We start from the raw sequence: 27,120 nt of genomic DNA on the forward strand, positions 1-27,120 counted from the left end.
TACCAATAAATACCAATAAATACCAATAAATTTGCTTGCTTGTTTGTGTTTTGATTCTTTGGTAAGATCAGAGAAGCACCTGATAAAATGTTTCTAAGTTTTATCTGCAAAAAGTAACAAACAAGAAACACTGCAAAAGGAAGACAAAGAAGAGACTAGCCCAAAGCAGATACTAAAAGTGTTATAAAGCAAAAACGATTGGGATAATGGGGTACAAGCCCAGGATTACACAGGAAGCCCAATATGACAGAACAGAAAGTACAGGGACAGATCATGTGTATGGATAAGACATTTTCACCAATAAGTGTGAGCACGTAAAATCTCCCCTTGCCTTACTGGGGGTGTATGGGATTCACCAATAAACAATGTTGACTATACCAGTTAGGAGGAAAGAACAGAAATGCCTTGTGTGTTTTGTTTTTAAAAGTCTGAAGTGGCAAGTGTTAAACAGCAGGGCGGCGTCCACCCAGGGGCCAGAGAGCTAGGGAGCTGCAGCCAGTCCTCAGTGCAGCATCCCAGCAGGGTGTCCCACAAGAAACTGGGCAAGAAGCAGAAGAGCTCTCTTCCACCTTGTTAAACATCCCTGGGTTCCTTCAACCCCCACCCTACCCCCTCATCACAGCCATTATTTCTCTCTCCCACTCTGCCCCCCAAGTACAAAATTATTCTGGAAAATTAAAAGACTTCTCCCCCCATTTTGGGATTCCCCAATCACTCTGCCCCTGGCCCCACTGTTGTAAGACATCACTGGGAATAACCTAGAACCATCTAAGATCAGAAATCAGTCTTACCTGCTTCCTCTTTTCAGGGGGAAGTGATGGATCGCCATCCTACAAAGAAACATGTTACACTGTATTTAAAAGAAAATAGATGTGTTTAGATTCAAGGAACTTCCAGTTTATATTCAGATCCTCCCCAGTTCTACCCTCTGAAGCCAGTAATGTGTCAAACCAAGCATGAATACACTAAAAAAATTGACTATAAACTGAACCAGAGTTATTCTGGGAAACCCCTAGAGAATCTGTTTCAATTAGGACCAAACCCATATATTTTTTAGAACTATGGGAATTAAAAAACCCCTGGATTTATCAAAATCATCTCTGAGTAAAGCCTAAACTGAAATAAAATTTCATTTGGCTGGAGTTTCTCTCTTAAACAGATGAGAGCCAAAGGCATAGTAATAAACTCGTGCACACCCATGCTTGGGTTTTCTCCATGGACAAAACAAGGCGGATGGGGACAGTAGATGGGGGAGGCGGACAGGGACAGGGTATGCTCCAAATAGAGGAAAATTAACTGAGCATGCTCAGGTTTTTGTGTTCAAAGGATTTAACTCCTCTCCCTTGTGGGTCGTGTGGGATAGCAAATGAGTGAGTGAGTGAATGCGCAGTTAACCGGTGCTCTCTGATGCTGCCACACAGAAAACAACAGTATTTGCACCTGAGGGATCTTTCTACTCTATTTCTGTTCCAGGACAGTTCAATGATCCCAGCACAGATGGCTTCATGTTAGCGATAGTGTCAGTGTTTAAAAAAATAAAAGACGAAGATTGCATCAGTGAGAGGGGGTAAAAAAAGCTGCCAAACAGCTCTATGCAGTTGGTATCATCAGTTTAATTTGCACCCTTAAAATTCTTTCCATAGGAAAACCTAAAGTAAGATCTACATGCATAAATCCCATTCTAGAATAACAGGAAGGTTAAAAAAATTTGGAATATACTACTATGCAACTATTGTTTTTACAAAATGAGTTAAATCCATATAAGTGGACTAGAGAGATGTCCAAAATAAATTGTTGCGTGAAAAGAGCAGGTTGTGGAGCAACGGGCACATAGTGCTGTCCAACAGAACTATGCAATGAAAGAAATGTGCTATCACTAATGGTTCAACACAGGAGCCACCAAGAAATTGTTCCAAATCACTGAAATCCACGCAGAGACCACCAGCCGCCCTTGGCTACTGAGTCAGTGACATGTAACAAGACCCAAGAACCTGTTTTCAGTTCTAATTCATTCTAACTAATTAAAAATGAAATTTAAATAACCACATGCAGCTAGTCTCTAGTATTAGTGCATATTTACAACACAAATCCTCTTTCTAAAAAATCCCATATAAAGAAGTTAGTAAATTCATAATCACAGAAACACATGCCTCGTGTGTGTATTTCATAGTGCGGAGCAAGCTGTAGAAAACATCCCACAACTAGCAAGTGGGATTAGGTAGAAGAAACAGAGGTGACAGCTTTCACTTCTTAATTTTTCCACTTAGGAACTATCTGAATTTAAGCCCCACCTCCCCACGTTCTCCTACCCTCCAGCACCCTTTTAAAAACAGCATGTCAAAAGCATGGCTTTCTATCTTAATGCAGCGCCAGGACGTCAGGGTTATAATACATACGATCAGCTCTCGGTATTTCTTCTTCAGGGACTGGTGGCGCTCTCGCAGCTGATTGGCCATGAGTTTATACTGGTCCCTTTCCTGCTGGCATGTGTCCAGCTCCTTGGAAAGGATCAACAAGGCTTCCTTTTTACTCTCCAGCTTCCTTTTGCACACCAGGTACTACAAAACAAACAAATCCAAGCCACCCGTCAAACAGGTCAAGCGTCTGTGTTTAATGCACCCAGCAGGGCTGACTTGCTGCCTTTGCTGCCTTTTTAGATTTCAGAGATCACATAGGTACAGGTTTCTCCTGCTAAATTAACATAGAAGGCTCCTATTTGGCATGATTTGGTGGGTTACTTTTTTTAGGTCTGGGAGCACTAAAAGTGTTTTCCATATAAATGAATGGTAATAGATGTCTCCCCTGTGACAGAACTTAGCTGTTTATGAACTTAGGCAAACTGGGACAGATAAGATAATTATATGATAAACAAGTAAAAAAGAAGAATGTTTTTAAAAAATTTACATAGACACATAGCTGGACCTTGCTTTTGTTTGAAAAATGCTTGGATTTATATATCCAGATAATATTTTACAAAAATTTTATGGAAGGATATACAAAGATATTCCAATAAAATTTTCTATAAATATTACTAGCCATTCATGGCAGCAAAATTATTTGCATGTTTTTAAATTTTTTATTCTTTATGGTTTTCTGGAATAAACCCACATGGCTTTGATAAAAAATACACAAAATGTTATTAAAGATAATTTAATTGAACCGTAAATCACTGCAAGAGACCGCACCTGCCTATGCAGCGCAGATGTTTTCTCCCTTGAGAATTTTCATTCACTAGCTTGGCCAACATATGCACAACTTCTTCCATGATTTCAACTCAGGTACCCACCACCCAGACATCAATTTTGTGAACTAAGCATTTTCACCATACGCTTTTTAAAATAAATTTTTATTGGGGTAACATTGGCTTAAGATCTTCATAGGCTTCCGGTGCACAGCATGACAATCCAACATCTGTACACACTACACTGTGATCACCACCATCCACCGCCATAGCGCTGAGCCCCTTCTACTCATCTACCCAAGTCCCGTCTCTGGAATCCCCACCAATCTGTTTTGCTAATTAAGAATTTTTGTTTATTTTCTACATCTGAGTGAAATCATATGGTATTAGACTTTCTCCATCTAACTCTTTTTATCAACCCACACTTTATTTTTGCTTTTTTTTTTTTTTTAAATTCAGGTAACACTGGTGTTGCTTTACAACACCGTACATGAGATAGTGTGACAGGTCCTGACCTCTTCAGAGGTCTGTTACCAAACCTCACCTACCACCACGGCTCCCACAATCCTCCATCATCATCTGTCCGGCCCCTTCACACCCTGCTCTCTGCTCTCCCCTCCTCCTTTTTGACGTATCCCTAAATAGAAGAGTCGCAGAATATTTTTGTCCCTCCTTCGTCCCCCTCCACCACCTGGACCCGGCTCACCTGACAATCGCCCACCACATGGACCCAGGTGAACCCAAAGGGGGCTCTTTACTTTGACTGGATATATTGCACCGTCTGGCGTTATTCACATATGTGAAATGTGGCACTAAATACCTTTTGAATTTGCCCCGTAAAAGACCAAATTCAGAGCATTCATGAAAACAATTTATAGTTTCATTATACACTGTGACATGAGCACTTTGTCATTACGGACGCTCGCACAAAGCGGAGAGAATCAGCACTCCCATACCATTTGAGTCAATGCTCTTTTATGGACAAAAAGCATTACTCATATATAGTGCTTGCTCAGAACTGACTTTGTTAAGTTCAATTCCAAATAAATGAAAGGGGAAAAAGAGTTTTGTGCATTAGCACAATTTTTTTTTTCTTAAAAAAAAAAAAAAAAGGTAATTGCTTAGCTTCAAAAACAAAAGAGAAAGAAAAGCCATTCTGAGACAGATTTGAGTTCTAAGGGAGGACACTTCCACCTTGGATGAATCTTATTCCTGGCAGTAATGAGGTTGGAATCCTGCCTTAAAACGTCCTGGATTTTAAGACTTTGACATCGTCTTCATGGAGGCAAAATGGTTCTGTTGCCACAGTGATTTCTCAAGAGTAAAATCCCCAACGAGTAAATATCAGAGGCAAGTGGCTCAAAATCTCAAATGCAATGTCCTAAGGGAGGTATTGAGATTTCACAGGAAAAAATACCATTTGCACACAATTTAAGAGATCTGCCCTTGTGCCTTCAGTTCTTTGTACTCAGCAACCTCAAGCGTCAGAGATATTAGCATTGGTGGCATCAAGACAGCCACCTTTGGCCCTCCAATTTATCAGATCCAAATCCAAGACCCCAAAGATACCTGCTGTCTTCTGAATCTGGGGGAGAAAATCCCAATCTCATGGAGACACTGGAAGGCCCAAGATTAGATGTAACATCCTATCTACTGAAAGGGTCAAGGTCAGCAATTTCTGGCAGAGAGGAATGCAAGTTCCCTGACCTTGAACTGTGATCTGTTAGGGTCCAAGAGAGACACTGTTTGTCTCTCTGGACATGATCTACATGGGGGGCCTTGAATGCTTTAACAGTAACAGTAAGGACAGTAACAGGCCTCCCTTCCCTTGGGTCTAAGATACCTGATGTTACCCTCTGACAAAAGCAATTGATTATTCCAACAACAGTTTATTTGGAAACAAACAACAAAAAAAAGGGCAGGTGGAGAGTGCCTTCCTGGCAAGAACCTGCTGTACTTCCCCAAATCTGAGGCTAACAACCCCTTAAATGACCTCTGGAGGAGGGGAACCACCACACATCCCAGGGGAGATGCAAGGCATCTTGTCCCCAATTTGCTGAAGTGTGCATGCGTGGGCAATCTTTGTGGCCATCCAAACTCGTTTACACAGAGTTCTGAATATTAATGTTCACACTGGCAGAAGACAGGAACAGAGACCTCAGTTAAGACCCAGAGGCTCAGGATTTGAAAAGCAGAATCTCTGCAGTTCAGCTCTTCTTAGGAACATTGGACAATAATAAGCTCTATCAAAGGGTAAGAAAGCAAACACAATCTGTGTGGAAGATTGGTCTTTAGAAGTCCTCTGCTAGACAGTTTCTCCTTCTGTTTATGGCTTAGAAGAGTAAAACTCAAAAGCTTTTAGCATTTAGTTATAACAGAAATAATAAAGTTTTTAAAAATTATTTCTGCCTAGGTCTCAGTTTTTTATTATTTCTGCCTAGGTCTGAGTTTCCACACTTAGAAAAGGAAGGAAGTTCCCAAAGTACCCCCAACTGGAGGAACTCTTAATTTTTAGCATAACTATTCAGTATCATTGGGGTAAAGGAAAACACTGGAAGTGAGGGACTCTAGTCCAGAAGGTATGGCTCACTTTAAGCTTCCAGAAATCGCTTCCACCAAATTGTCTAAGACAGAGCCAGCTCAATGATCCCCAAAGATCATCTTCAACAGTGGTAGATCCAGAGTCTCTATGTTGTGGGTTTTCAGGATAGCTGCCTGGTTGGAGAGGGTGCTAGAGCTTAAGCTGTGTCTGTGAAAGTAATTGACAAAGAGTGAAAACAGGATACACGTCTATGTGGTCAACATCATAAAGCTTCTCTCCAACATTTCTAGTCCTCCCTTCCTTTCAGACACATGGCAGGACTGTCCTTCCCCACTGTTTTAGAGTAAGGCAGAACATGCTTTATCCAACAACATGGGGTTGGGAGGGATATGAGTCACTTCTAGGACAGAAGCACTTAAGAGTCATGGTATGAATTGCCAGGTTTTGCTGCAACAATTGGGGAGTATGTGTTGCTGTAAAGGCTGTAAGAACAAAACTGCCTAAAGTGAGTGTCCAGCACAGTAGACAGCTCTGAGCCCACAGAGAAATTTTTGTGATCCAGAATAAGACTTTATAGTACTAAGGTACAGATTTTTGGGGATATTTGTTATTGGAACATAACTTAGCCCATCCCGACTACTATAGTCCATATTTAAAAAAAAAAAAATGAGGGAATGGAGACTGGTAAAGATTGTATTTGCATCTAGTCTGTGCTTTTGCTTAGTCACCTCAGTGAGAAAGAATATTAACATAAACACTATTTATATTATTAACAATAAAAACAACATTTTCCATGTTCTCCATGTGTGTTATCTTTTAATCCTCACACATAACCTAGTTACTGGCTTATTATTGCATACATTTTCTAAATGAGATAGTAAGGCTTCAATTAAAGAGTTTATGTGATATGTTGAGATTTTGGCATAGTCAGAATTTGAACCCAAATATTTGTAAAGCCAAGTTGTCAAACCCCAATTCCCAACAAATTAAGCATTCAGTGCAAAATAAATAAAAATCAGACTATTGACAGCACTGGTTACGCCATTGAATTTTTTTTTCCAACACAAAGAAGAAAGGACAATTCTGAATTTGACTCATTTTTAGAGCTAGTACAAATGGAAAAAATCTTTATATCTTTCCCAATTCCCTCTAAAACTAGTGGAACTGCTTCTTCTTTCCTTAAATGCAAGACTTGAAGGAAGAAAAAAGAAATCAAAGAATCCACAAGCACCTCTCCCCTCTCGTGGAGGGAGCCAAGTGGAAGCAATAAGGCTTCCATCTACTTACAAGAAATGGAATAAATCTTGAGGGCCCCAGGGAAGAACTAGAGGGCTATCTCCTCAAAAGCAACTTGGTTGCAACAGGAGTTTTATAGAAGCTTCAGTTGGTCTTGAGTATTCATTCAACACATATTTTCTAGGTGCCTTCTATGTATCAGGCCCTGAGCCAGAACATAGTCTCCTAATGGGGTAAATAGTCCTGTTGATTTTGAAAAGAAAAATGATATATGGATAACAAAATTTTATTTCCATAATGCCTTATGGGTTTTCCTGAAACTCCCCAAATTCTGAAAATGGAAAACATACTCATATCCCATTAGTCACCTCAGCCAATGTGATGTAGTCATACTCTTTATGCCACTAACCATGAATATTCATGCATTTTCTGAAGAAAAAAATCAATGTGTTTGATTACGGGCTGAGGCTCAAGACTCTGCCGGGCACAATATATATGATATACAGCATGCTTATTGAATTTCCTTTCAGATTCCAAAAGTTGTGCATCAGAAACATATCTGGAGGGCCTCCCTGGTGGCGCAAGGAGTTAGGACACAACCTATGAGGCCACTGCAGCACAGGTTCGACCCCCAGCCAGGGAGCAACTCATATGGTGCAGCAGACCTCTGCTGACTCACTTGAGGCTCCCTCAGCAGTGTATTTCAGTCAATCTGCCTGTTCTGTTCCCCAGTCTGTCTCTGGTGAATCCTCTCAACCCCCACATCCCTGGCCTGTACCCCAGTTCTTCTATATATAAATAAATAAATCTTTAAAAAAAAAAACCATATCCAGAGCCCAAAGATTTTGGGTAGGGGAACCTGACTTTATTTGAAAGTTATCCTGGCAAATTTCTACATAGTCTCCATGACATACGTGTGACTAAAATTACTAACTGTCCAAAACCCAAGCATTTATTGTTTTGATTTCCTCACACAGGACATTAAAAAAATGGAAGTACATTACGTGCAGTAAATCTCTGAGCTGCCAGATGCTTACGTGTCTCTTCCCGTTGCTCCTTATTCCTATTCTTTAGAATTAGCATTGTTGCTAGATCTGGGTAAGCCTCAGCTATAACCCATGTGACTGGCTGACTGCAAAAACACAAGGTTTCTGGCATCTGGCATATTCCACCACAGTGTTTTCTGAATTGTGGGTCACAACACATGAGTCTGGGTAGTAAAATTAATTCAGCTGTAGCCCTCATTTTCTTTAAAAAAGAGAGACACAGATTAGAACACAAAAGATCAAAGTATATTCCATGAAGTCAAGCTAAGTATTGTTTCAGGAATATGTGCCTGTTTTTACACACTGATTGTGGACTGCCATTCGGAAAGTGTGAAAACTACTTTTCTATAGTAAGTCACACATTTATCCATTCATTCAACAGCATTGAGTGAGCGGCACTGCGGGGACTGGGCAGGGAGGAGAAGGTACACCGAGGAGATGATGCTGGAAATGAGTTTTGAGAGATGAGTCGGTATAAAAGGCACCTGAATATAGGTCATTATGTCATAGAAATAATTAACTAGTTCTCTGGGACTGTGGATCATTTCTGGTTAATTAATAACTGCTCTGCCCACCTCACTGAGATGATGAGAGGGTAAAATGAAAGATAACACACTCACTGGCTTTTAAAAAAGTCACAGGCATTATTTTGATAGTGTTTAAAGCCACCAGGACACTTGCAGACACGCTCTTATTCGACAGTCACCGCTACATGACAAACAGGCCGAGAACAGGTTTTCCCATTTTACAGACTGACCTGCTGAGATGAAGTAGCCTTCTCAGTGTCATAATGACAGTCAGCTCCAACCAGGACTCTTACCTGCAAATTCCAGGCTCTTTTTACTATTCTACATTGGTGCCAAATAAATTATTAGCAGTTCCACACACTACCTCTCATGGGTCAAGCCATATTTTTAACAAGACACTCTGAATAATTGTGCAACGAAAGCAATGCATTTTAATTCGTTGTATTTATTTAGCAGACAGGAGGCTCTCCTGGGGCCTTTTCAATCATACACCACGGCAATGACTGGGCTGCAAAGGCCATCTAGAGACCTGCTTGCTGGGGCATCACCAGCTCAATTGTGGGCACGAGATACTTGAGGGTTTTTTTTTTTTAAAGATTTATTTATGTATGCATATAAGAACTGGGGTAGAGGCCAAAGGTGTATGGGGGTGGGGGGTGAGCACGTGAGAGGATTCACCAGAGACAGAATAGGGAGCAGAATAGGCAGACTGACTGAAATACAATGCTGAGGGGAGCAGCGGGGAGACAGGAGAGGGCTGCTGCGCCATGTGGGTCAGCTCCCTGGCCGGATGGAACTCGTGCTGCAGTAGATGCAGGCAGCGCTGTGTCTTTAATCTCTGCACCACCAGGGAGGCCCCTTTACTTGAGTTTTTAAAGAACACCTGCAGGTGGAGTTAAGTTGTGACCTGGCCCTAGTCCTCTCCTCTGTGAAGACCCTCATCTATCCCCACGCCTCCTGTCAACAGTGATTGAATTCCCGCGCTTTCACCCTCAGCTCTGTGCCAATTTCCCCCAACAATTCCACCAGCTCAGTCTTAGTCTACCCTCCAACCACGCACCTCCATCTGGACCTCTGAGAGGTATCTTAACAGAACTTTTGACCTCCCCCACAACCTGAATGTCTCCAAACCTCCCCTCCTGACAAATGGTGCAGACCATGTGCTGGTAAAAACCTGGCGCCATCTTGCTTCTTCATTGAATTCATCAGCATTCATTTAATTCATTCATCAGTCTTCATTTAATTCATCAGCAAATCCTGTGGCTATACTGTCATAAGAGACACTGAGTTTGTTGTTCATATTTACTTATTTCTTTGTTCTTTTTTGATTGAAGCTTTACTGATTTGCCGTTAATTTACAGAACTACATATTTTGGGGTGCACACTCCTCACTTTCACCATGATCTACCTTCAAGTCACCATCATCTTTTGATTGGACTGAGGCTCTAGCTCTTGATTCTACCCAACTACAGTCTTCTTCCTTGAAGTCATGAGAATGGTGCTTTTTAAATGAAAGCAGATGGCCATGGCTGGTGGCTCAAAGCACCCCACGGCCACCTATTGCATTTAAGACAAAACCCAACATTCTTCTCCTCAGCCTGGCTCACTCCTCTCTGTCCTCACCGGCCTTCTTGCTATCTTTGATCACACCAACCCATGCTAACCTCAGGGCCTTTGCACGATGATTCCCTCTTGTAGGGTAAGGAAAAATGTCAGGCTTTTCTGCCCTCCCGCCATCAGGATAGATGATGGATCCTTGCGGTCCTGAGTGCATGCCTGATGGCGGGCACCTGCAGTAGGGTGTGGGCAGAGGTAGATGGGATTCACCTGGGCTGAGACTGTGCTTTTAAGGGCGGCAACACGGGGACGCCAGTAGAAGCCGAGCAGAAGCTGAGCGAGAAGCAAGAGAAGCAGAAGCCGAGATCACCAGAGAGCCCAGATAGAGTGAGGATTTGCTGGGGGCTGGAAGGCCTGCCAGCCTCCCGGCCCCCCAGCACCCCTGCCTGCCATATGCCTGGTGAACCCCAATAAAAGACCTGCAAAACCCCTGAGGGCTCCAGAACTCCCCCTTTACCCGGTCTGCATGGGATCCTAGAAAACCTGCTCAGTGGCCATTCCTGCTCCCTACACCTCTGCTTTGATTGTGTGACTTGTTCCCTGATTTCATCCATTGTCCTGTTTCCTTCTCAGAAAGCTCACCCCTATCTGCCATCACCCAGACCCTCATTCCCTTATACTGCTCAACCTTCCTTCTCGCAGTGATGAGAAAATGATACACTTGGCAGAGAAACAGCCACAGCAACGGCAAGGTGAGAGGGGAGACACTGCAGGAACAGGTGCTGGCTCCGGGAGGAGAGGGAGGGATGCTGCGTGGAATCAAGCTGGAGAGCGAGAGAGCTGCTGGCCAGGTCAGAGAAGGCCTGGACGTGGTGTTGAGGGGTTCAGATCTCTCTCCACTAGCAGCAGGACCCCCAAAGGTTTAGGAAGACAATTTTGTCCCAACATCACAGGGTGTAAATTATCTTGGGAGAACTGGTTGCAAAGCTGGAGGGAGGGGAAGGTGGCTGGGCCCAGGGTCCGCTTTGCAGACACACCTCTGGATCTTTGGTCTGGCTCTGCCCTGTCCTGCCCATAGAGAACATACCCGCTCTGCTGCTCCCCAACACCGGGTCTGTCATTGCCTTGTCTAGTGCAATGTTGCAGGCAGGGCGACCAGGCACCCAGATGCACCATGGATTTAGCTCAGCCACAGCATCAGAATCCCATCAGTACGCAAGTGGGTCACATGGCTGACTCATTGCACCACAAAGGTCTGAGCTGAACTGGACAACGTGCAGAAAAACGCCCCACCTGGTCACTAGAGTGGGGGCCAAGGAGACTCTTGGTTCTTGTGCTTCTGTTTCTACTGAGCTGTCAGTTCATAAGTACTGAGCTCCTGGCTTATTCTCCTGTGCACCCCAAAGCTGAGCGTGGCTCCTGACCCACACAGTGAGTGTGCAATAAATATTCAAGCAATAAATGAATTCAGTTCCCACGAAGTTGAACAAACATATATTACATATACAGTTGTTACACCCATGTATTTTAATAAAATAGCCATCAATGTATTATTATGCCTCATGTCACATGTCTTAAAAAAATGTCTAGGGACATGAACTCGATACGGATGGAGAGTTCACAGGATAGCCCCTTTAGAAGGATCACAACAACGTTTATGTATTAACCTTATTTTTATCACTTAAAATGAGCACTTCCCCCAGGCATATACAGCCTTCATCATCTCTATTCTTGGAGGTCTTAGAAATTCACCCTCTGCATAGGCACACTGGACTGCCATTAGAGAGACACCAGACTGAGTTTGCCCATCTACAGTCACACAGGGCAAACCACACACTGATGTCCATTTCGCTGAAGTGCCCTGGCCCACAACAATCCCAGCCACACTCACCCTGGAACCTTCTGTGTGAACTTGGCCTGGCACAGTCTAGATGGGCACAGCCTCCCTGCACTGTCATGGCCTCAGCTATGCCTGTGTTCACCTCTGTAATTTTTAGATAACATTCCAGCAGTTTCAAGTGGGTAACAATGATTCCAGCACCATCCTCTTTCTCGGAGGCACCTGACTGTTCCCCTCTCCAGTATTACTTTCGACAGGCAAACTTTGATTATTTGAATGCCCCGGGGAATGTGCTGAAATTTAAGTTAAGTGAGATTTCAGGTAATTGGAAGAGTTTATAACGTGAACTATAGTAGCTGGGGGGTATGTGAAATTCACTGACAGTCTTGGTTAACTGAAGTATTGAATCACGAAGCTTCGCCTGAGTATCTATTTCAATCCTTGCTCTCTTGTTATTTTCCTCTTTCTACCTCTCTCCATCTCTTTTTCAGGCCTGGGATGATGAGGAGGAAATGCAAGGAGGAAAGATTGGCTTTCCTTCTAGTTGGCCATAGACAGACTAAGAAACACCTCTCTTCATTGTGGAAGAGAGATTACATCTTTAAAAAGCATTGCTCGCCTTGAGTGAATTTTCTCTCTCCCCACCCCTGCCCCAGTGGTAGGCTGATCCAACCTTGTCTTGAGTGGAGATGCTGGTGGTGGGGACTGCAAAGCTGTGCTGCCTTAGCGCTCAGGTGTTCAGGATGGGAGACTAAAATTAACCATACATTTGAGGCTCTCCCCTTCCCATCCAGGCTGCTGGGGTACCTGGGGTGTGCTGGATATGGGAGACAGACCATGCCACCCACCCTCACATATGCAAGTACATATTATAACATATGACAGCACATGTGCATGTAATGATAGATTCACCGGTTACTTCATTACATGATCATTCAATTCCATTTCCACTTCCTGCAGTCTGGCAACAGTAAAAAGCCAGCAAAGCATGGACAACATTTTGGTCAAACTGAATTTCAAAGCTACAGAACTGCTATAGCTCACCTTCCGCTTGTCTCAAAAGGAAATTACAAAATAAAATTTATAAAACCCTTAGTACTGCTGACCCACAGCGCCCCCTGGAATATCTACTAGCTCCTAACTTCTCAGGTCGGCCTTGGCATCACAAGGCAGAGAGACCCATGTTGCTCTACAGAAAAGGTGCTGAGAGGTTCATGGGTGGCATTTGCAGAAATAACTAGTTCCCAGACTGTCCACTAACACAGGAAATTTGGGGACGACAGAGACAGAGGCATCATTAAAAGACACTCTGGGGGGTTTATTGACATGATGTGAGTTTCACAGCCATCACCTACCACTGGGCCCATGAGAAGCCCCTGAGTCCTCTGAGCTTCAGTTTTCTCCTCTGCAGGGATAACTGTCACCATTTTGGGGTTTACAAGGTGCACAAAAATGATTCAACACTTCACATATATACATCATTAACCCGCATCAGAAACCTCAAAGGCAGATGTTATTAGTCCCTTTTACAGATGAGGAAACTGGGGCATCCAGAAGTAAAAACAAAAAATCAAGACAGACAGAAAAATAAATCACACAACTGGTAAGTGGCAAAGGTGGACCTGGAACCCAGGCCTTCCCAGACCAGGCCCTTTCTGCGAGCATCTGTGTTCCTCACAAAAGAGCCGTCCGGATTCTCCAAGACAATGCATTTTAACACAGCACTCAATGAATTCCACAGATACCGGCCTTATTAATGATCATATCATCAAAGGCTGTGCCAAAGAAAGAAAACACTTTCCATTCCTAAGTCTGTCAACAGACCTTGCTTTTCTGAAAAATACCTCCCTGCTGGGATGAACAGTTCCATAACAAGGCAGAGTGTTCAAGATGAAGATTTAACTCAAGATGGAGCATTTGCAGGAATAGTCCCTGGCTCCCGTCTCGTCAATACTCGAGTCAGGTGCAGAGACTCTGCAGCAAGGAGGTGTGCCATCCCAGCCGGCCCCAAAAGGCAGTCATCTGCAGACTAGAGATCTTGAAATCAGCCATGCAAATCCATCACCATTTTAATTATCCAAGCAAATAGAGCTCTTACTACCATCTGCCAAGATGTCGTGATTGTGGCTTTGCCAGTGGTTCTTCTGGATGAGAACCCAAGAGGCATCGATAAAGGGCCACTTGGACCCAGATTTCCACCCACATGATGAAAGTCTCCCCAGCTGAAGCCTATGGTTGGGAGCTGTTTTTACCCTTCTGTACACCTTGCTCATATTTTTTTGAGCACCGTTAATTTGCTCCAGTTCTTCATCTTCATCCTTCTTCGTTTCTTTCTACCAACTCCAGGCAGCCCTGATTAGTGAGAATTTTCGTCAGCAAGAACTGTCAGTTCAGAACTCAGCCCCACAGCAAAAAGTTAGGTGCTCTCTGGAACAGGAGTGGGTGTGCAATCCTGGTAATTCTAATCACGAGCTTTCAGTGGACAGACTAAGCTGCAAACACTTCTGAATGCAGGAACTCTGTCCAGGTTTGCTTCTCTGGGTATTAACTGCAAATGGGTTGATCATGTCAGCAAAAGGCTCCCATGGGTGACCTGAATTAATTATGGCTTTCAAGGAAGATGGGAAAATCCTTATTGGCTACATATCACCAATGCACCACAAGCCAATACTTTCCCTTGATTTCCTGAACAATGTGTCCCCTACCACCTCTGACCTCACCATTCACTGGGAGACCATTAAATGACAATAAAATAGGTCACTCCATTTTATTGTTCTCCAAAAACGGACACAAGACCTGACACTTCAAAGATTCCATTGGAGAAGAACACAGACATCGCCAACGCAGGTAATGTCAAGGTGTGGCAGGCCATTTATATTTCAGTTAGGAAAGTTCAATGAAAAGTAGAATCACTACAGATGATAAAATTAAAATGAATTGCTAAACATAGGAGCCGTCTGACTATTCCAAAAGACAATGAAAGGTCAGAGGCGGAGAGAGTAAAGGATACAGAGGGAGGGCAGAGCCAAAGTATACAACTGAGGAAGGGAAGCCTCTCCAAGGAAGACCCTGAGCTTGGAGATCAGACTTTCTGGGATTCTAATTCCTGCCCTGAAGTTGAAGAACTTGAGCAAATTAATCCTTCTATTGCTGGTCTAAGACCCCTGAACTATAAAATGAGGACCATGATAGTATCTACTTCATGTGGTTTGTGAGAAGGTTAAGGGAATGATAAAACAAGATATTTAGTCCAGTAACTAAATAAGTGGTTGACACTGAGAGGCCATCTTATCATCATCAATTTTAGGAATGGCCCCAGGACTGGTTGCTGTCCACATTGTGTAGCTAAAGTAGCTAAAAAAGTCTCTGGGGGAAGATCCATCAAGGCTAATGGGCCCAAATTTCAGATATTACCATAATAGCACCAGTCCAAACACCAATGACAGCCCCTCCTCTACCACTCACTGTGTGCCAGGCACTGTTCCAGGCACTTCACACACACTAGATCATTTGCTCCTCACAATGAAACCTATGGGGCAGGTACTATTATGATCCCTGACATACAAGGAAAGTGCTGGCCAGTAAGATGGGAGCAGAAGCCTCCTATGGGACTTCGGGGAAGTTCCCTTAAAGGAAAGGGAACACTCTTCCTTCATTCTACTTCCTTCCTGCAACATATTGGTTCACAAACTGGGAAACTTCACTCTTGGGACAGAATGGAAGACCATAGAAAGGGGAGGTACCTGGGTATCTGACAAACTACAAGCTGCATATTCCCCCTAAACTACCTACCTACAAATATATTGTACTTGAGAGAAATACAGATAATTCCATCTTATTTAAACCACTGTTGTTATTATTAGATGGCCATCTTACCCAAAGGAACATGTAGACCCAGCACAATCCATATCCTTCTAAGTTACAATGGTGTTCTTCAAATAAATAGAACATTACTGAAATTCATATGGAACCACCAAAGAACTCAAATAGTTAAAACAACTCTGGCAAAAGAGAAGAATGAAGGTATCACATGCCTAGACATCAAACTACACGACAAAACAATAATAATCAAAGAAATATGGTATTGGAATAAAAAGAGACACAATGATTAGTGGAATAGAATTGAGAGCCCAGAAATGAACCCACACTTACATGGTCAGTTAATCTATAGCAAAGGAGCCAAAGTATACAACTGAGAAAGGGAAGCCTCTCCAATAAACGGTATTTGGAAAACTTGGGCTTTAAGCAAAAGAACAAACTAGACTACTCTCTCACTACTTTCACAAAAAGTAACTCAAAATGGACTAAAGATTTGGATGTAAGACCTGAAACCAATAAAAAAATATATAGAAGAAAACATAGGTAAAATACGCTATGGCATTGGCTTCCTGGCTGTCTTTGGGGACTTGACTCCAATAGAGAGGGTAACAAACAAAGATAAACAAAAGATAAACAAACAATACATCAGACTGAAAAGCTTCTGCATGGCAAAAGAAACTATCGTTAAAAAGACACGAGAGTAAATGGGAACAAATATTTGCCCATAATATATCTGAAAAGGGGTTAATATCCAAGATCTACAAAGAATTACTACAACTTTTCAAAATGAAAAAAAAAATCCAGTCAAAAAATGGGCAGAATAACCAAATCGACACTTCTCCAAAGAAGACATAGAGATGGTCAACAGGCACATGAGAAATTGTTCAAGATTACTTATTATCGGGGGAATGCAAATCAAAACCAGAACGAGGTGCCACCTCATTCCCATGAGAAAGACTCATTGAAAGAGACCAGACACACAAGTGTTGGTCAACATGTGGAGAAAAAGGAACATGTGCACACTGGTCCCTGGGAGTGCAGGCCCTCTGGAAAACCGTCTGGAGGTGCCTCAAAATATTTAAAATAGACTTACCATATGACCCAGCAATTCCACTCCTAGATCTCTACCCAAAGATGCCAAAACACTAATTCAAGGGCTATATGCACTCCTATGTTCATCGTAGCTCTATTTACAATAGCTACGTTATGGAAACAGTCTAAGTGCCCAACAACAGATGAGTGGATTAATAAGTTAGGGTTTAAGTGAAATATTTCCCTCCAACTTCATAATTCAAAACATACACTTCCTAAAAATAAGTACTTCACTGTATGAGATTGGTTGGTTCATTCACACATTCATTCATTACTTGGGTGAGGCTGTGGGCGAGAGCGGGAAACACAAGCTTTGGAATCAAACAAGCCTGGGTTCAAATCCCAGGCCTTGTGTTACTCCCACGTGTCCTCACCATACTTGGCATCTCTTAGCCATGCTGAGCACAGCTACAACCCTGGGTAGCTCTAGCACCCCCAAGACTGTTGTGAAGACTAAATGAAAGGGCATACCTCTATATATAGTTCCAGGATAGAACTCCCTTGGTATAAAGTGCTAAAATGTTTCCTTTTCCCTTCCTGTATGTGCTTAAACTGAACCTTCTATGTCAAATGCTGCTTTTGCGCCTGAAATATAAGAGCAATGAATGGAAACAGTGTAAGAATATTGTTTCTATACAAACCTACATTGTTCAATAGAACTTTACAGCTGTGAGTGCTAAAAATCTGGGGAATGGTAGCAACAACCAGATCAGGGCTCATACTAAGAGGTAGCCAGGTGTTTAGAAGCGAAGCCTGGAGAGGCTAAATCAGGGCGGGTACCCCAGTATGCCTCATTTCTGCCTCCGTGATCACGGCGTAGCCGTCAGTGCTGGGAAGAGCCTCGGAGAGACAGGTGGGATTCTTCTCCATCATGTTGGAGTTCTCACAGTTGATGCTACTCATCAAAACAGCCCTTTGCCTTGCTTACCAATGCCATCTGCAAAGAATCGCTCTTTAAACCCAGGTGTTTAAATTGTCCAATGATTTTCTCTCCTCTTTTAAAAATGAATTTTTTAAGAGAAATTGAGGAGTGGGATGAATAAGCACCTTAGAATCTGTTCTCCCCTATAAACCTTCACACCCGCCGCACACAAGGGTCCAAGGTGTCCTTTCTAACACCCACATGGGTGGTGATTAGGACTTTCAACATAACATACATGTATTCAGAGAAACCACAGGGGCCAGGGGAGGCACAAGCAGACCTTGCAAAAACAAACAAGCAAGCAAACATACAAATAGAAAATTCTTGAAGTCACCGACCCTCCAGCCTGTTTCAGAGCTAAGCAGAAGCCCAGATATCAGGTGTCCGGGCTTCCTGGGACAGAGGCTCAAGGCCAGCCAACGGCTAGACTGTCAGTACTCTGGAATCCTGTGTTGCTGCCGAGACTGATGTGGATGATCATGATGCTGTTGCTATTCATGTGAGTTAGCGACAGGGAAGCTGTCCATTACTTATTGCTGAGCAGGAAAAAGATTATAAAAATAGCATCCAGCACAGAAGTCAGAAAAACGGTTATGTGCGGAGGTCCTGTTGCAGGGAAAAGTCTTCTGGGAGCGGGAAGTGTTTGCTATCTTGGTCTGGAGGTTTGTCACATGTAAAACTGCATCGCGCATTCAGTGTACAGACGTCAGCCTCAATTCAGAAAAAGAATAAAATAGCATGTGATAGAAGCTCGTTTTTAGAAGAGGCATGGGGGAGATTTCTGCAAGCTAATACAATAAAATATTAACAGCAGTCAGCATTAGATGTTGGGATTATAGACTTTCAAATGTACTTGTGGTTTCTAATTTGGGGGGGTGCAGTGAGTTCACATTACTTGAAGATTTAAAGTGAAATGCACTGTGACTCATGCTGGTATCCTTTCTAGGTTAATGCTTCAGCCAGTAGCTTTGCTTCCCCAACCTTTCCTCATTCAGAGATTCAGACCATTGAGGGCAGGACCCCTGCCGTTGCCAGAGTTTCTTAGAATAGTGGAGAAGCAGAGAGAGCAGGAAGGTAAATTCGGGACGGGTTAGGTTTTCTCATGTCCTTGGCGCCTCTGCAAAGACCAGGTTGGGTCACCCTCTGCCTGGCATCCTGGCTGCCGCTCTGAGAGAGTATCACATCTGCGGGGCTCCTGAAGCCAGTGTCACTCTCCTGCTCACCTATGTTGAGGTCTGGGTCTTTGTCAGCTCAAGTTCTTGGACGCAGCTCTAGCTCCGCCGATGGGAGGGTGAGGAGGGTCTAAACCCAAGGTGCCAGTGGGGAATAACATCTGACCTGACGTTAAAATGCCAACCCCGTACACTTGCTTCTTGCCAGGCGATTTACGAAGCCCACTGAACTTCTGAGTACCTCTGAGTACCTCTGAATTTCCATTTCTTCCTTTGTGAAGTGAGGACTCCACCCCCTGTCTTATTCTAATAGACAGATGAGATAAGGGGATGTATAGGAAGGAGTAACATCCTACCGGATGCTGCGCCCCAACTTTTAGGAGTGTTTGGGACACAGTAAATCTCTTACATTTACCAGTGGACATAAGACCACTGTAAGGAATTGTTTTTATTTATTATTTCTCATGGAGAGAAGATGACCAGAGGAACCATAGAGGTAGGACAATTTCTCTCCATGAGCATCAAGCTTGGAGCAAGCTCTGACTCCAGTCCACAGCCCAGCTGAGGGCTCGCATGAGCTCAACACACTATCACACAGGTCAGAGCCTGTCTCAGAAAGCAGCTCTTATTAACCAAACGATTTCCCACCCATGGCTTCTGCCTGACAATTTCCAAGCAATGTATCAGATACAGTAAAATTTCAGTTTGGAAGAAAGGAAGGAAAAGGAAGTACAGGGAGCGGGAGGGAGCGAACAGACTTCTAGGAAGTTCATAAATCCCCTTAGAGCTTATTAAAATGGTGCTTTGACTTACCACTGTAAAATGATCACAATCTATGTTTTGAAAGTCAGAAAGTCTGTAAGAGCAAATGGATGCAAGGGGCTTTGGGGGAAGCAGCAGAAGAGAACATTATTCTGAAAAAAATTAAAAAGATACCCTTGCTTTAATTCAGTCACCTTTCCAATTCAAGTATTAACTGAGCCCTTCACAGGTCTGTCATCTCTGTGAGAGCTGTTCACCACTCCCAGAACTTTGTGCTGGCCACAGTGAGAGAGGAAATTGTGAATCGGCCCTTTCCTCCTCTGGGTAACTCCAGGCTGGAGGCCAGGCCTGTGCAAGATTTCCAATGAAGGAGGCTGGTTGAAGGGGCTGCCAATGTGCAGCAGGTCTGCAGAAGCAAGAGTGCTTTGGAAGGAAGGTGGTGGGAACCGGGGCTTGAAAGGGGAGGGCGGACAAGGGCGAGAACTGCAGTCCCAGGCAGAGGGTGCCTGGCAAAGGCAGGAGGTGGAAACAGGCTCCGGGCAGAGAAGCAGCAGCAGTCCTGTCTGCAGGTGCATGGGACGTGTGAGAAGGAGAAATATGAAATAAGCCTGGAACTTGTGGTCTGGGCAATAGTAAGACCGGTCTGGGATGACAACCGAGTTTGTGTCAATAGGAACCGTGGGGTCTTCCAGCAGGGAAGGGAGAGGTGGGAGTTCCCTTTCCAGACCGGATCAGGCAGTGAGGTGGGGGGTGGGGGGTGGTGAATGAATGGAAAGTGAAAGAGGTGCAGGAGCAGGCAGGCTGAGAAAGATATAAGAAGGTGGGGGTGAGGGGAGGTGGTTAGTCTTTTTCCATAAGGGCTGGGTCTTTTCCTAAGCACTGATGTCAGCGTATTCAAAACTCCACCTAAGGAGGTAAGAAAGTAGAGCGGCCGGAGATGCTCCAAGCCAATGAGAAGGGAGGGGTTGAGTAACTCGGGCAGGAGATTGGGGTGGCAGGGGTGGGAGGGGAGAGCGCAGTAAGAAAGGTACAAAGTCAGAAAGTCAAGGGGGGAAGCACAGAAGCCACCTCAGAAAAGGACGGTACTGGGGGATCGGTAGGCTGGCCTGCACGGGGCTGGAAGGCCTGGCAAGGCTGAGGATTGTTGGAAGAGGAAAAGGTTACAGATCAACCCTGACAGGGCTCACCAGGCTGCAGCAATTAAAAAGCAAATTGGAACTGGTTAGGAAAAGGGAGTCCCATCCCTGCCACCTCCAATATTGCTTGGCCGGGGGGTCTGCAATCTGCACCCCCTCAATATGAATTTTCAATGGCACGGAGTTGACAGCCTGCAACTGACACATCACCTCCTTCTGCAGAAGCATCTCTGAAGCCCTGGGAAGGGTTTTCCTGATGCCCCGCAGGACCTCACCTCTACAGGGCCGGGATTTTAAAACACACTTCGACATACATCGTCTCACTTTGTCCTCAGTGACAGACGCAGGTAGGTATTGCTACCCTCAGAGCGTGAAGTCCAGAGAAATTGGGGTCTGGAGAAGGCAGGAGATTTGCTCCAGACCATGTAGCGACGGTGGCAGAGCCTGATGACTTATGTAACTCACTGCGGCCTGAGCCAGGAGGCCGGCCAGGACACCAGGAAGCTGGACAAGACACCAGGCATGTGCTGGGGCCATGTGGACACTCACTCCCAGTCCTTTCAAGGTCATGATTGCGTGGAGGGGATGCTGGAAGCGGGGCTCACCAGCCGGTGGACAGGGCTGACTTCAGAGAATGCTGGAAACGGCAAGGTGAACTGTCTTTCCGTCTTTATTCTCTCCCCCTTTCTCCTTTCTTTCCTTCAACGAACACCTGCTAAATATCATGTGTCTGGCATTGTGCTTGACATCGGTAACCAACAACCTCTAAGGGTCTCCTAGCCTCGGGAACTCCATCATACCTTGTGTTCTTATGCTGCCAACTATCCCCCCAAGCCACCTCCCCAACTGAAATATTCCATCCACTTCCCAAGCCCTGGAGACCCAAAGGAAGTAGAGAGCCAAAGTGTAGGAAGGGGCATTTGAGCTGGGCTTTAGAGTATAAACAGGAGGGCACCTTTAGACATAAGCAAAGACTTCAGAATAACTCAGAGCAGGGAGTGATCAGGTAACAGGAAGTGTATGAAGAGTAGGGGAGGTGGCAAACATATGAGGTAGAGAGGAGTAACTGGAGATCAGGAGGGAGCAGGGGGCCTCCCCTGGTGGCGCAGCGGTTGAGTGCTGAGCTGCGAAGCTGCCTGCAGCCTCTACAGCGCCAGTTCGATCCCTGGCCAGCTGGTGAGGGTCCCACATGGCGCACAGACCTCTCCTGCCGCGCCTGCTGCTCCCCTGAGCAGTGTATTTCGTCAGTCTGCCTGCTCTGTTCCCCTCTCTGGCTCTGGTGAATTCTCTCACCCTCCTGCGCTTCTGACTGTACCCAGTGCTTGCATAAATAAATTTATTAATTAAAAAAAGAGAGAGAGAGATTTCTCTTAATCTTTAAAATAAAAAAAGAGGGAGTAGGGCTCTTGGAGGCCAACTGAGGGTCTGGCTTTCACTCTGCAGACCCTAGAAATTCATCGGAGAGCTTTAAACAAAGGGGTGGCTGATCATGCCAGTGACTGAGATGACAGTTCTAGTGACTGCATGGTGGAAAGACCATCTTGGTGGATGTTCTGAGGACAGTGGATGAGCACCTGGGCCATAGAAGGATGGAGCCACAGAGCGTTTATTGATGAACTTGTTTGAAAGCAGAAAATTGATTAGATTGGAGGGAGTGCGCAAGTTGCAAAGAATCAAGGAAGACTCCATGGGGTGTCATGAATCGAGGAGAGGGGGCGGAGGGTGGGAGAAGGGGAGAGAGACAGGGAAGAGGGAAGCAGGGATGAATCCTGTTTAGGACATGGGGGACATGGCCATGGCCACGGGGAGGGATGTGAAAGCCCAGGATAAGGGCAAGAGTGTCTGAATCTGCCAGGTATCAAGTAGGCTGATGCCTACAGATAGGCCACTTGGTGTGGAAATAGACTTGTCCTGGGCGGCCTTAGCAAAAGCATTTTCAGGAGCAAGGAGGGTGGAGAGCAGACCCAGGCAGGCAGAGTAGATGAGGCAAAGGGGGCAGAGGTATAGGTTCAGGTAAGATGGGTCCCTGTGTCCTGCTCAACTTCCATCCCCACTCAGCTGCTCCCATATACTCCTGGCAAATAGTGACCTTCCCAACACATCCAGGCAACTTCTCCCCTGCTCAAAAGGCCACCAGTCACCTCCAGAATGAAGGCCACACTCAGGATCCCAGCACTCACACAGCATATTATTCAAGATCTGCCTAAAAAACACTTGATGCCCCACTCTGTGTTACTAATCAGACGCCAGACAATCTGGGATTTCAAAACAGGCCCTTGTCTTACCACCTCTGCCCCTTTGCTGTCTACACGCCTTCTGCCCAGAACAACACCATTCCTTTGCATCTCCACTTGCTGGAATCCTGCCCACCCTTCTGGGCCCAAGTGCTACCCTCATCCCTCAATCTAAATTCACTTTCCCTCAGTCTGCAGAGCACTATCACCATGTATGTCCCAGTGTAGTGGCCTCGCCACCATTCTCTATCACCACTGACTGTACAATCCTTGAGATTGTCCTAAGAACGAGGCTTTATAGTAGTGCTTTATGCATCTGGTATATGGGATGTTGACCTTTTCCTCTGCTGGCAACCTGTTCCATTGAGATGTCAGGCTGTCCTTCATTTCTCCTTTATCCCAACCAACCAACCAACCCAGCACAGTGATGAACCCATCTTGATGTGATGACTCTACCCCCTCCGCAACCTTCAGATCTGCCATTCATGAAGCTGTGGGTGGGCAAGCATGTTCATAAGTCTCTTTTCATAAATGAGTATATGACATCAAAGTGGGGACCCTGCAAACGGGCCAGAACTAGGCCAGTTCTGTGATGCACATCTGGGTCCTCACTCAGGTCCTGTACCTCTAGAGCCACAGCATGGAGCTCAGCATTCTGGGATTCCTGTCTCCCACCCCAACACAGGTGGTCACAGTCCCTTTTCCAGGGATTCACCTCCTCGAGTAGGTCCCTTACTTTCCCTGGAAGATGTAAGTGCCGTGAGTGGGGTGGGACCTAAGCTGCAGCAGGTGACAAGATGAACTGCTCACTTCAAGCTTGGGTGGTCATGTGATTTTATGAGGGATGCAGGTTTCTCCTTCACCTTGAAGGATGGGTATGGGCTGTGGTCAGGGAAGCAGGGGATGGCCACCTGATGAGGTCAGGATGTGAGAAGAAGGTGGGAGCCAGGATGCATGACAGGTCAGTTTGGCTGGAGCAGCCAATTTATGAGGGGAGAAAATGAGACATGAAACCAGAGGGACAGGCCAAGGTCAGCTTGATTACCCTGGCAGGTTTCTGAATCAGAGGACCTAGTGGAATTGTTCCACTTCTCACATCTCTAATAGACTAGTTGTAAAGAGGGTAGGCCAGCTTGAAAAAGACCTGCTCTCCTGAAATAATGAAGTTTGTCACAATAAAATGTCATCAGACAATGCAAACAGAATAAACTAGATGAAGTGAAATGAAAATGGGAAAAATTCAAAGCAAAGAAATCAACCCAAGTTTTATGTTTCTTGGGGGCCAGGTATCCCCCATTACTGGCACCATTTTACCTGAAGAACCAGAGAGGGGTGCAGACTCTCAAGGAAGCAAAGCCTCAGTCAGGAGGGACTCAGAGCCCAGTATGGTTCTACTGTGAAAAACCAAGCAGTGGATAAGAAATGTCTTTTACTCTGGTCATTTTCATTCAGGGACTAGCAAAAGTCCTTTTCGAATCTTCAACCAGTGTATTTTATTCAATGTGAAAGTCACTAAATTAATTTTTTAACATAATAAGAGTAGAAATTGTCAATTTTAGAAGCACATATGCGAATTTCCCTGCACAGGGGAGAACATGAATCCCATTAGTTAAAAATAGCAGTTGTGCTCACTTTCCCCCACATGCTAATTTTAATAAACTTACTCTGAAATTAGCCTGCCACTATGAAGATAGCTGCTCATCAAAAATGTTCCCAGTAAGCACTAAGCTGGCCTTGCAAGAGTTCAAGTACTCCCAGGAAACTTTGAACAATGCAGAGTTCTAAAGGGAACTTGTCCTCATCTCACCAAGATTCAGTCACTCCCCCAAACCTCTGGCATACCCAGTACCACCACGTTCCAGCCACCATCAGGGGTCTACTTGGACTCATGTTACTCCATCTTCCCAATCCAGTTGGTCCTGAAGTTGTGTAGAGTTCCTCCTTTAAAATCTTTCTCCTTTTCCTTTGTCCCCACTGATGCTGGAGACCCTCATCACCTCTCATTCCAACACCCAAGCATTCATATACTCTACATTCACTGGGTGCCTACAAAGGAGATACGGTGCCAGTGCTCAGGTCACCAACGAATCATCTACAGCTGCCCTCAAGAAGTTTAAGATCGTCTGGGTTTAGTGAAGAGACAGACAAGTCAAAGGTTAGTTAGAAAACCATGTAAGTGGTACAATTTAGGTGCAATAGGAGTAACTGGGGATGCTGATGGTAAGAGAAAAGACCAGATTATTGGTGCTCACCTTAACTTGTCTTGCCCTGATTCCTGGCCAAGTTACCAGATTTGTCTTTGTAATCCCAATGCCTGGTGCAATGGCTTGTGGATGGTGGCAGTTCAGAGAATATTAAGTCCAGTAGAAACAAATGTATAGCAAGTACACTCTGTGCCCAGTATCCACTGGTTTTACTGCAGGGGGTGAATTTTGGTTTCTGCATGGAGTCCTGGAACTAATCCCCTTAGATACCAAGGGATCACTGGATTTTATCAACATGTATTCCAGCTAGAAACACATTCTGTGCCTCTCTATTACCAGCTACTCTGCCCACGCAGCCCCAGTCACCACATTATGACATGAAAGAGACCTAATGTAAAACAATATATTTGGGGGTAAGTATCTTCTTTATAGTGCACTAGTCTTTAAGAAATACATCTTTCTGGCCTCCCCAGTGGCACAGTGGCTGAACCCTGGGCTGCGAAGCTCCCCGCAGCCTCTGCAGCGCCAGTTCAATCCCCGGCCACCGGCGAAGGTCCCACATGGCGCGCAGACCTCTCCTGCAGCGCCTGCTGCTTCCCTCAGCAGTGTCCTCCGTCAGTCTGCCTGCTCTGTTCCCCACTCTGGCTCTGGTGAATTCTCTCACCCTCCCGCGCTTCTGACTGTACCCAGGGCTTGTATAAATAAATAAATAAATCTTTAAAAAAAAAAAAGAAAAGAAAAGAAATACATCTTTCTTAGGAAGTAAAAAATAATCCCAAGTTCCCTGGATCCAGCCTGGTGGTATGTGGTACATTTACACAAGTTTCCAAAACCTCCACATAGCTCAGGAGGGATTCCCAGGCACCACTTCCAATGCACCCCAGATTGGTTCAGGGACCCTTCCCATTCTGGGAAGGAAAGCAAAGCCCCCCTGAGCCCAGAGGAGTGAAGAAGCAATACATCAACTTACTCTTCATTCACCCAAAGTGAATTCACTCATGAGTAAGGTATAGACAGCCCAATGGGCTGAAGGGGACTGGAGGGCGTAGCAAGGGAAGACAGAGCAGTGGCCTGTAGTGACAATGGCAGCCACTAGGCTGAAATGAGCCAAGTGCAGCTAAATGAAAAGAGCGCAGATCACACGCACACCCAACCCCCCAGCCCTGCTGATGGCCACGCTCCACATAAACCCCTAGAACTTAAATACAAGTTCAGGAAAAGGGAGAGACAGGATTCCAATTCAGGTTACGCTTCTGCCACCCTTACAATGGAAATTTGTATAGGAATTAAGGTGCTGTAGGAAAATAATGAGGTTTCATTTCCTGAACATGCAAGCTTGTGCCATCCTAAGGTCCTCCTAAGGTCCATCCTCACTGTACTTCTTGCCAAGCAGAGGGCTGAATACTAAGAGGGAGGATTTCACTTGACCCTTACAAATCTAGTACCTATGAGATAACTACTGTATTACCCCACTGAAGGACGAAAACAAGATTCAGAGAAGTTGCATGGTGCAGTGAGTCCCTCAACACCCATTCACCCTTCTGGAAAACAGCCCCTACTGTCCCAACCCACCCTCCATCCACAGGTCTGAGCAGGCTCCGTGTCCAGTTCTGACCTAAGATAGTTAGGTTTTTCCACCCTGGGCAGTTTCTTCCAGGGCATTAGAGTGACCTATGTGGATTCAAATAGAGTGACTCCTGTGTTTTATGGTCTCTACTGAGTTTCTGTCTTCCCTCTGGACTTGAAAGGATAGGAAGGTAAGACTGAAGCCAGGAACAAGCAGCTGATGAACAGAAAGCATTGGTTTGGGTGCTAAATGCAGCTGTGCCCAAAGCCACCCCTCTTTTGGA

At 44.8% G+C, this 27,120-nt stretch overlaps 1 protein-coding gene across 2 annotated transcripts in view; it reads right to left on the bottom strand.

Moving 5' to 3' along the window:
- The window catches only part of CCDC149 (coiled-coil domain containing 149), a 95,330-nt gene that overhangs the window by 63,709 nt on the left and 4,501 nt on the right, over positions 1-27,120 (bottom strand). Inside the window, exons 1-3 of one of the 2 annotated variants that reach the window (XM_037530780.2) lie at positions 5,772-5,897; positions 2,397-2,558; positions 792-830 (exon numbers count right to left, since the gene is read on the bottom strand). In XM_037530780.2, coding sequence (XP_037386677.1) covers positions 792-830; positions 2,397-2,456 — 99 coding nt within the window. In that variant the 5' untranslated portion in view covers positions 2,457-2,558; positions 5,772-5,897. Of the gene's footprint in view, positions 1-791; positions 831-2,396; positions 2,559-5,771; positions 5,898-27,120 lie in introns of those variants that run through there. The other variant, XM_037530779.2, reaches the window with a different exon arrangement.

The sequence above is a fragment of the Talpa occidentalis genome, unplaced genomic scaffold (assembly GCF_014898055.3).
Source record: "Talpa occidentalis isolate TD23 unplaced genomic scaffold, MPIMG_talOcc4v2.1 talOcc4.6, whole genome shotgun sequence".
In the NCBI taxonomy this organism is placed as follows: Eukaryota; Metazoa; Chordata; class Mammalia; order Eulipotyphla; family Talpidae; genus Talpa; species Talpa occidentalis.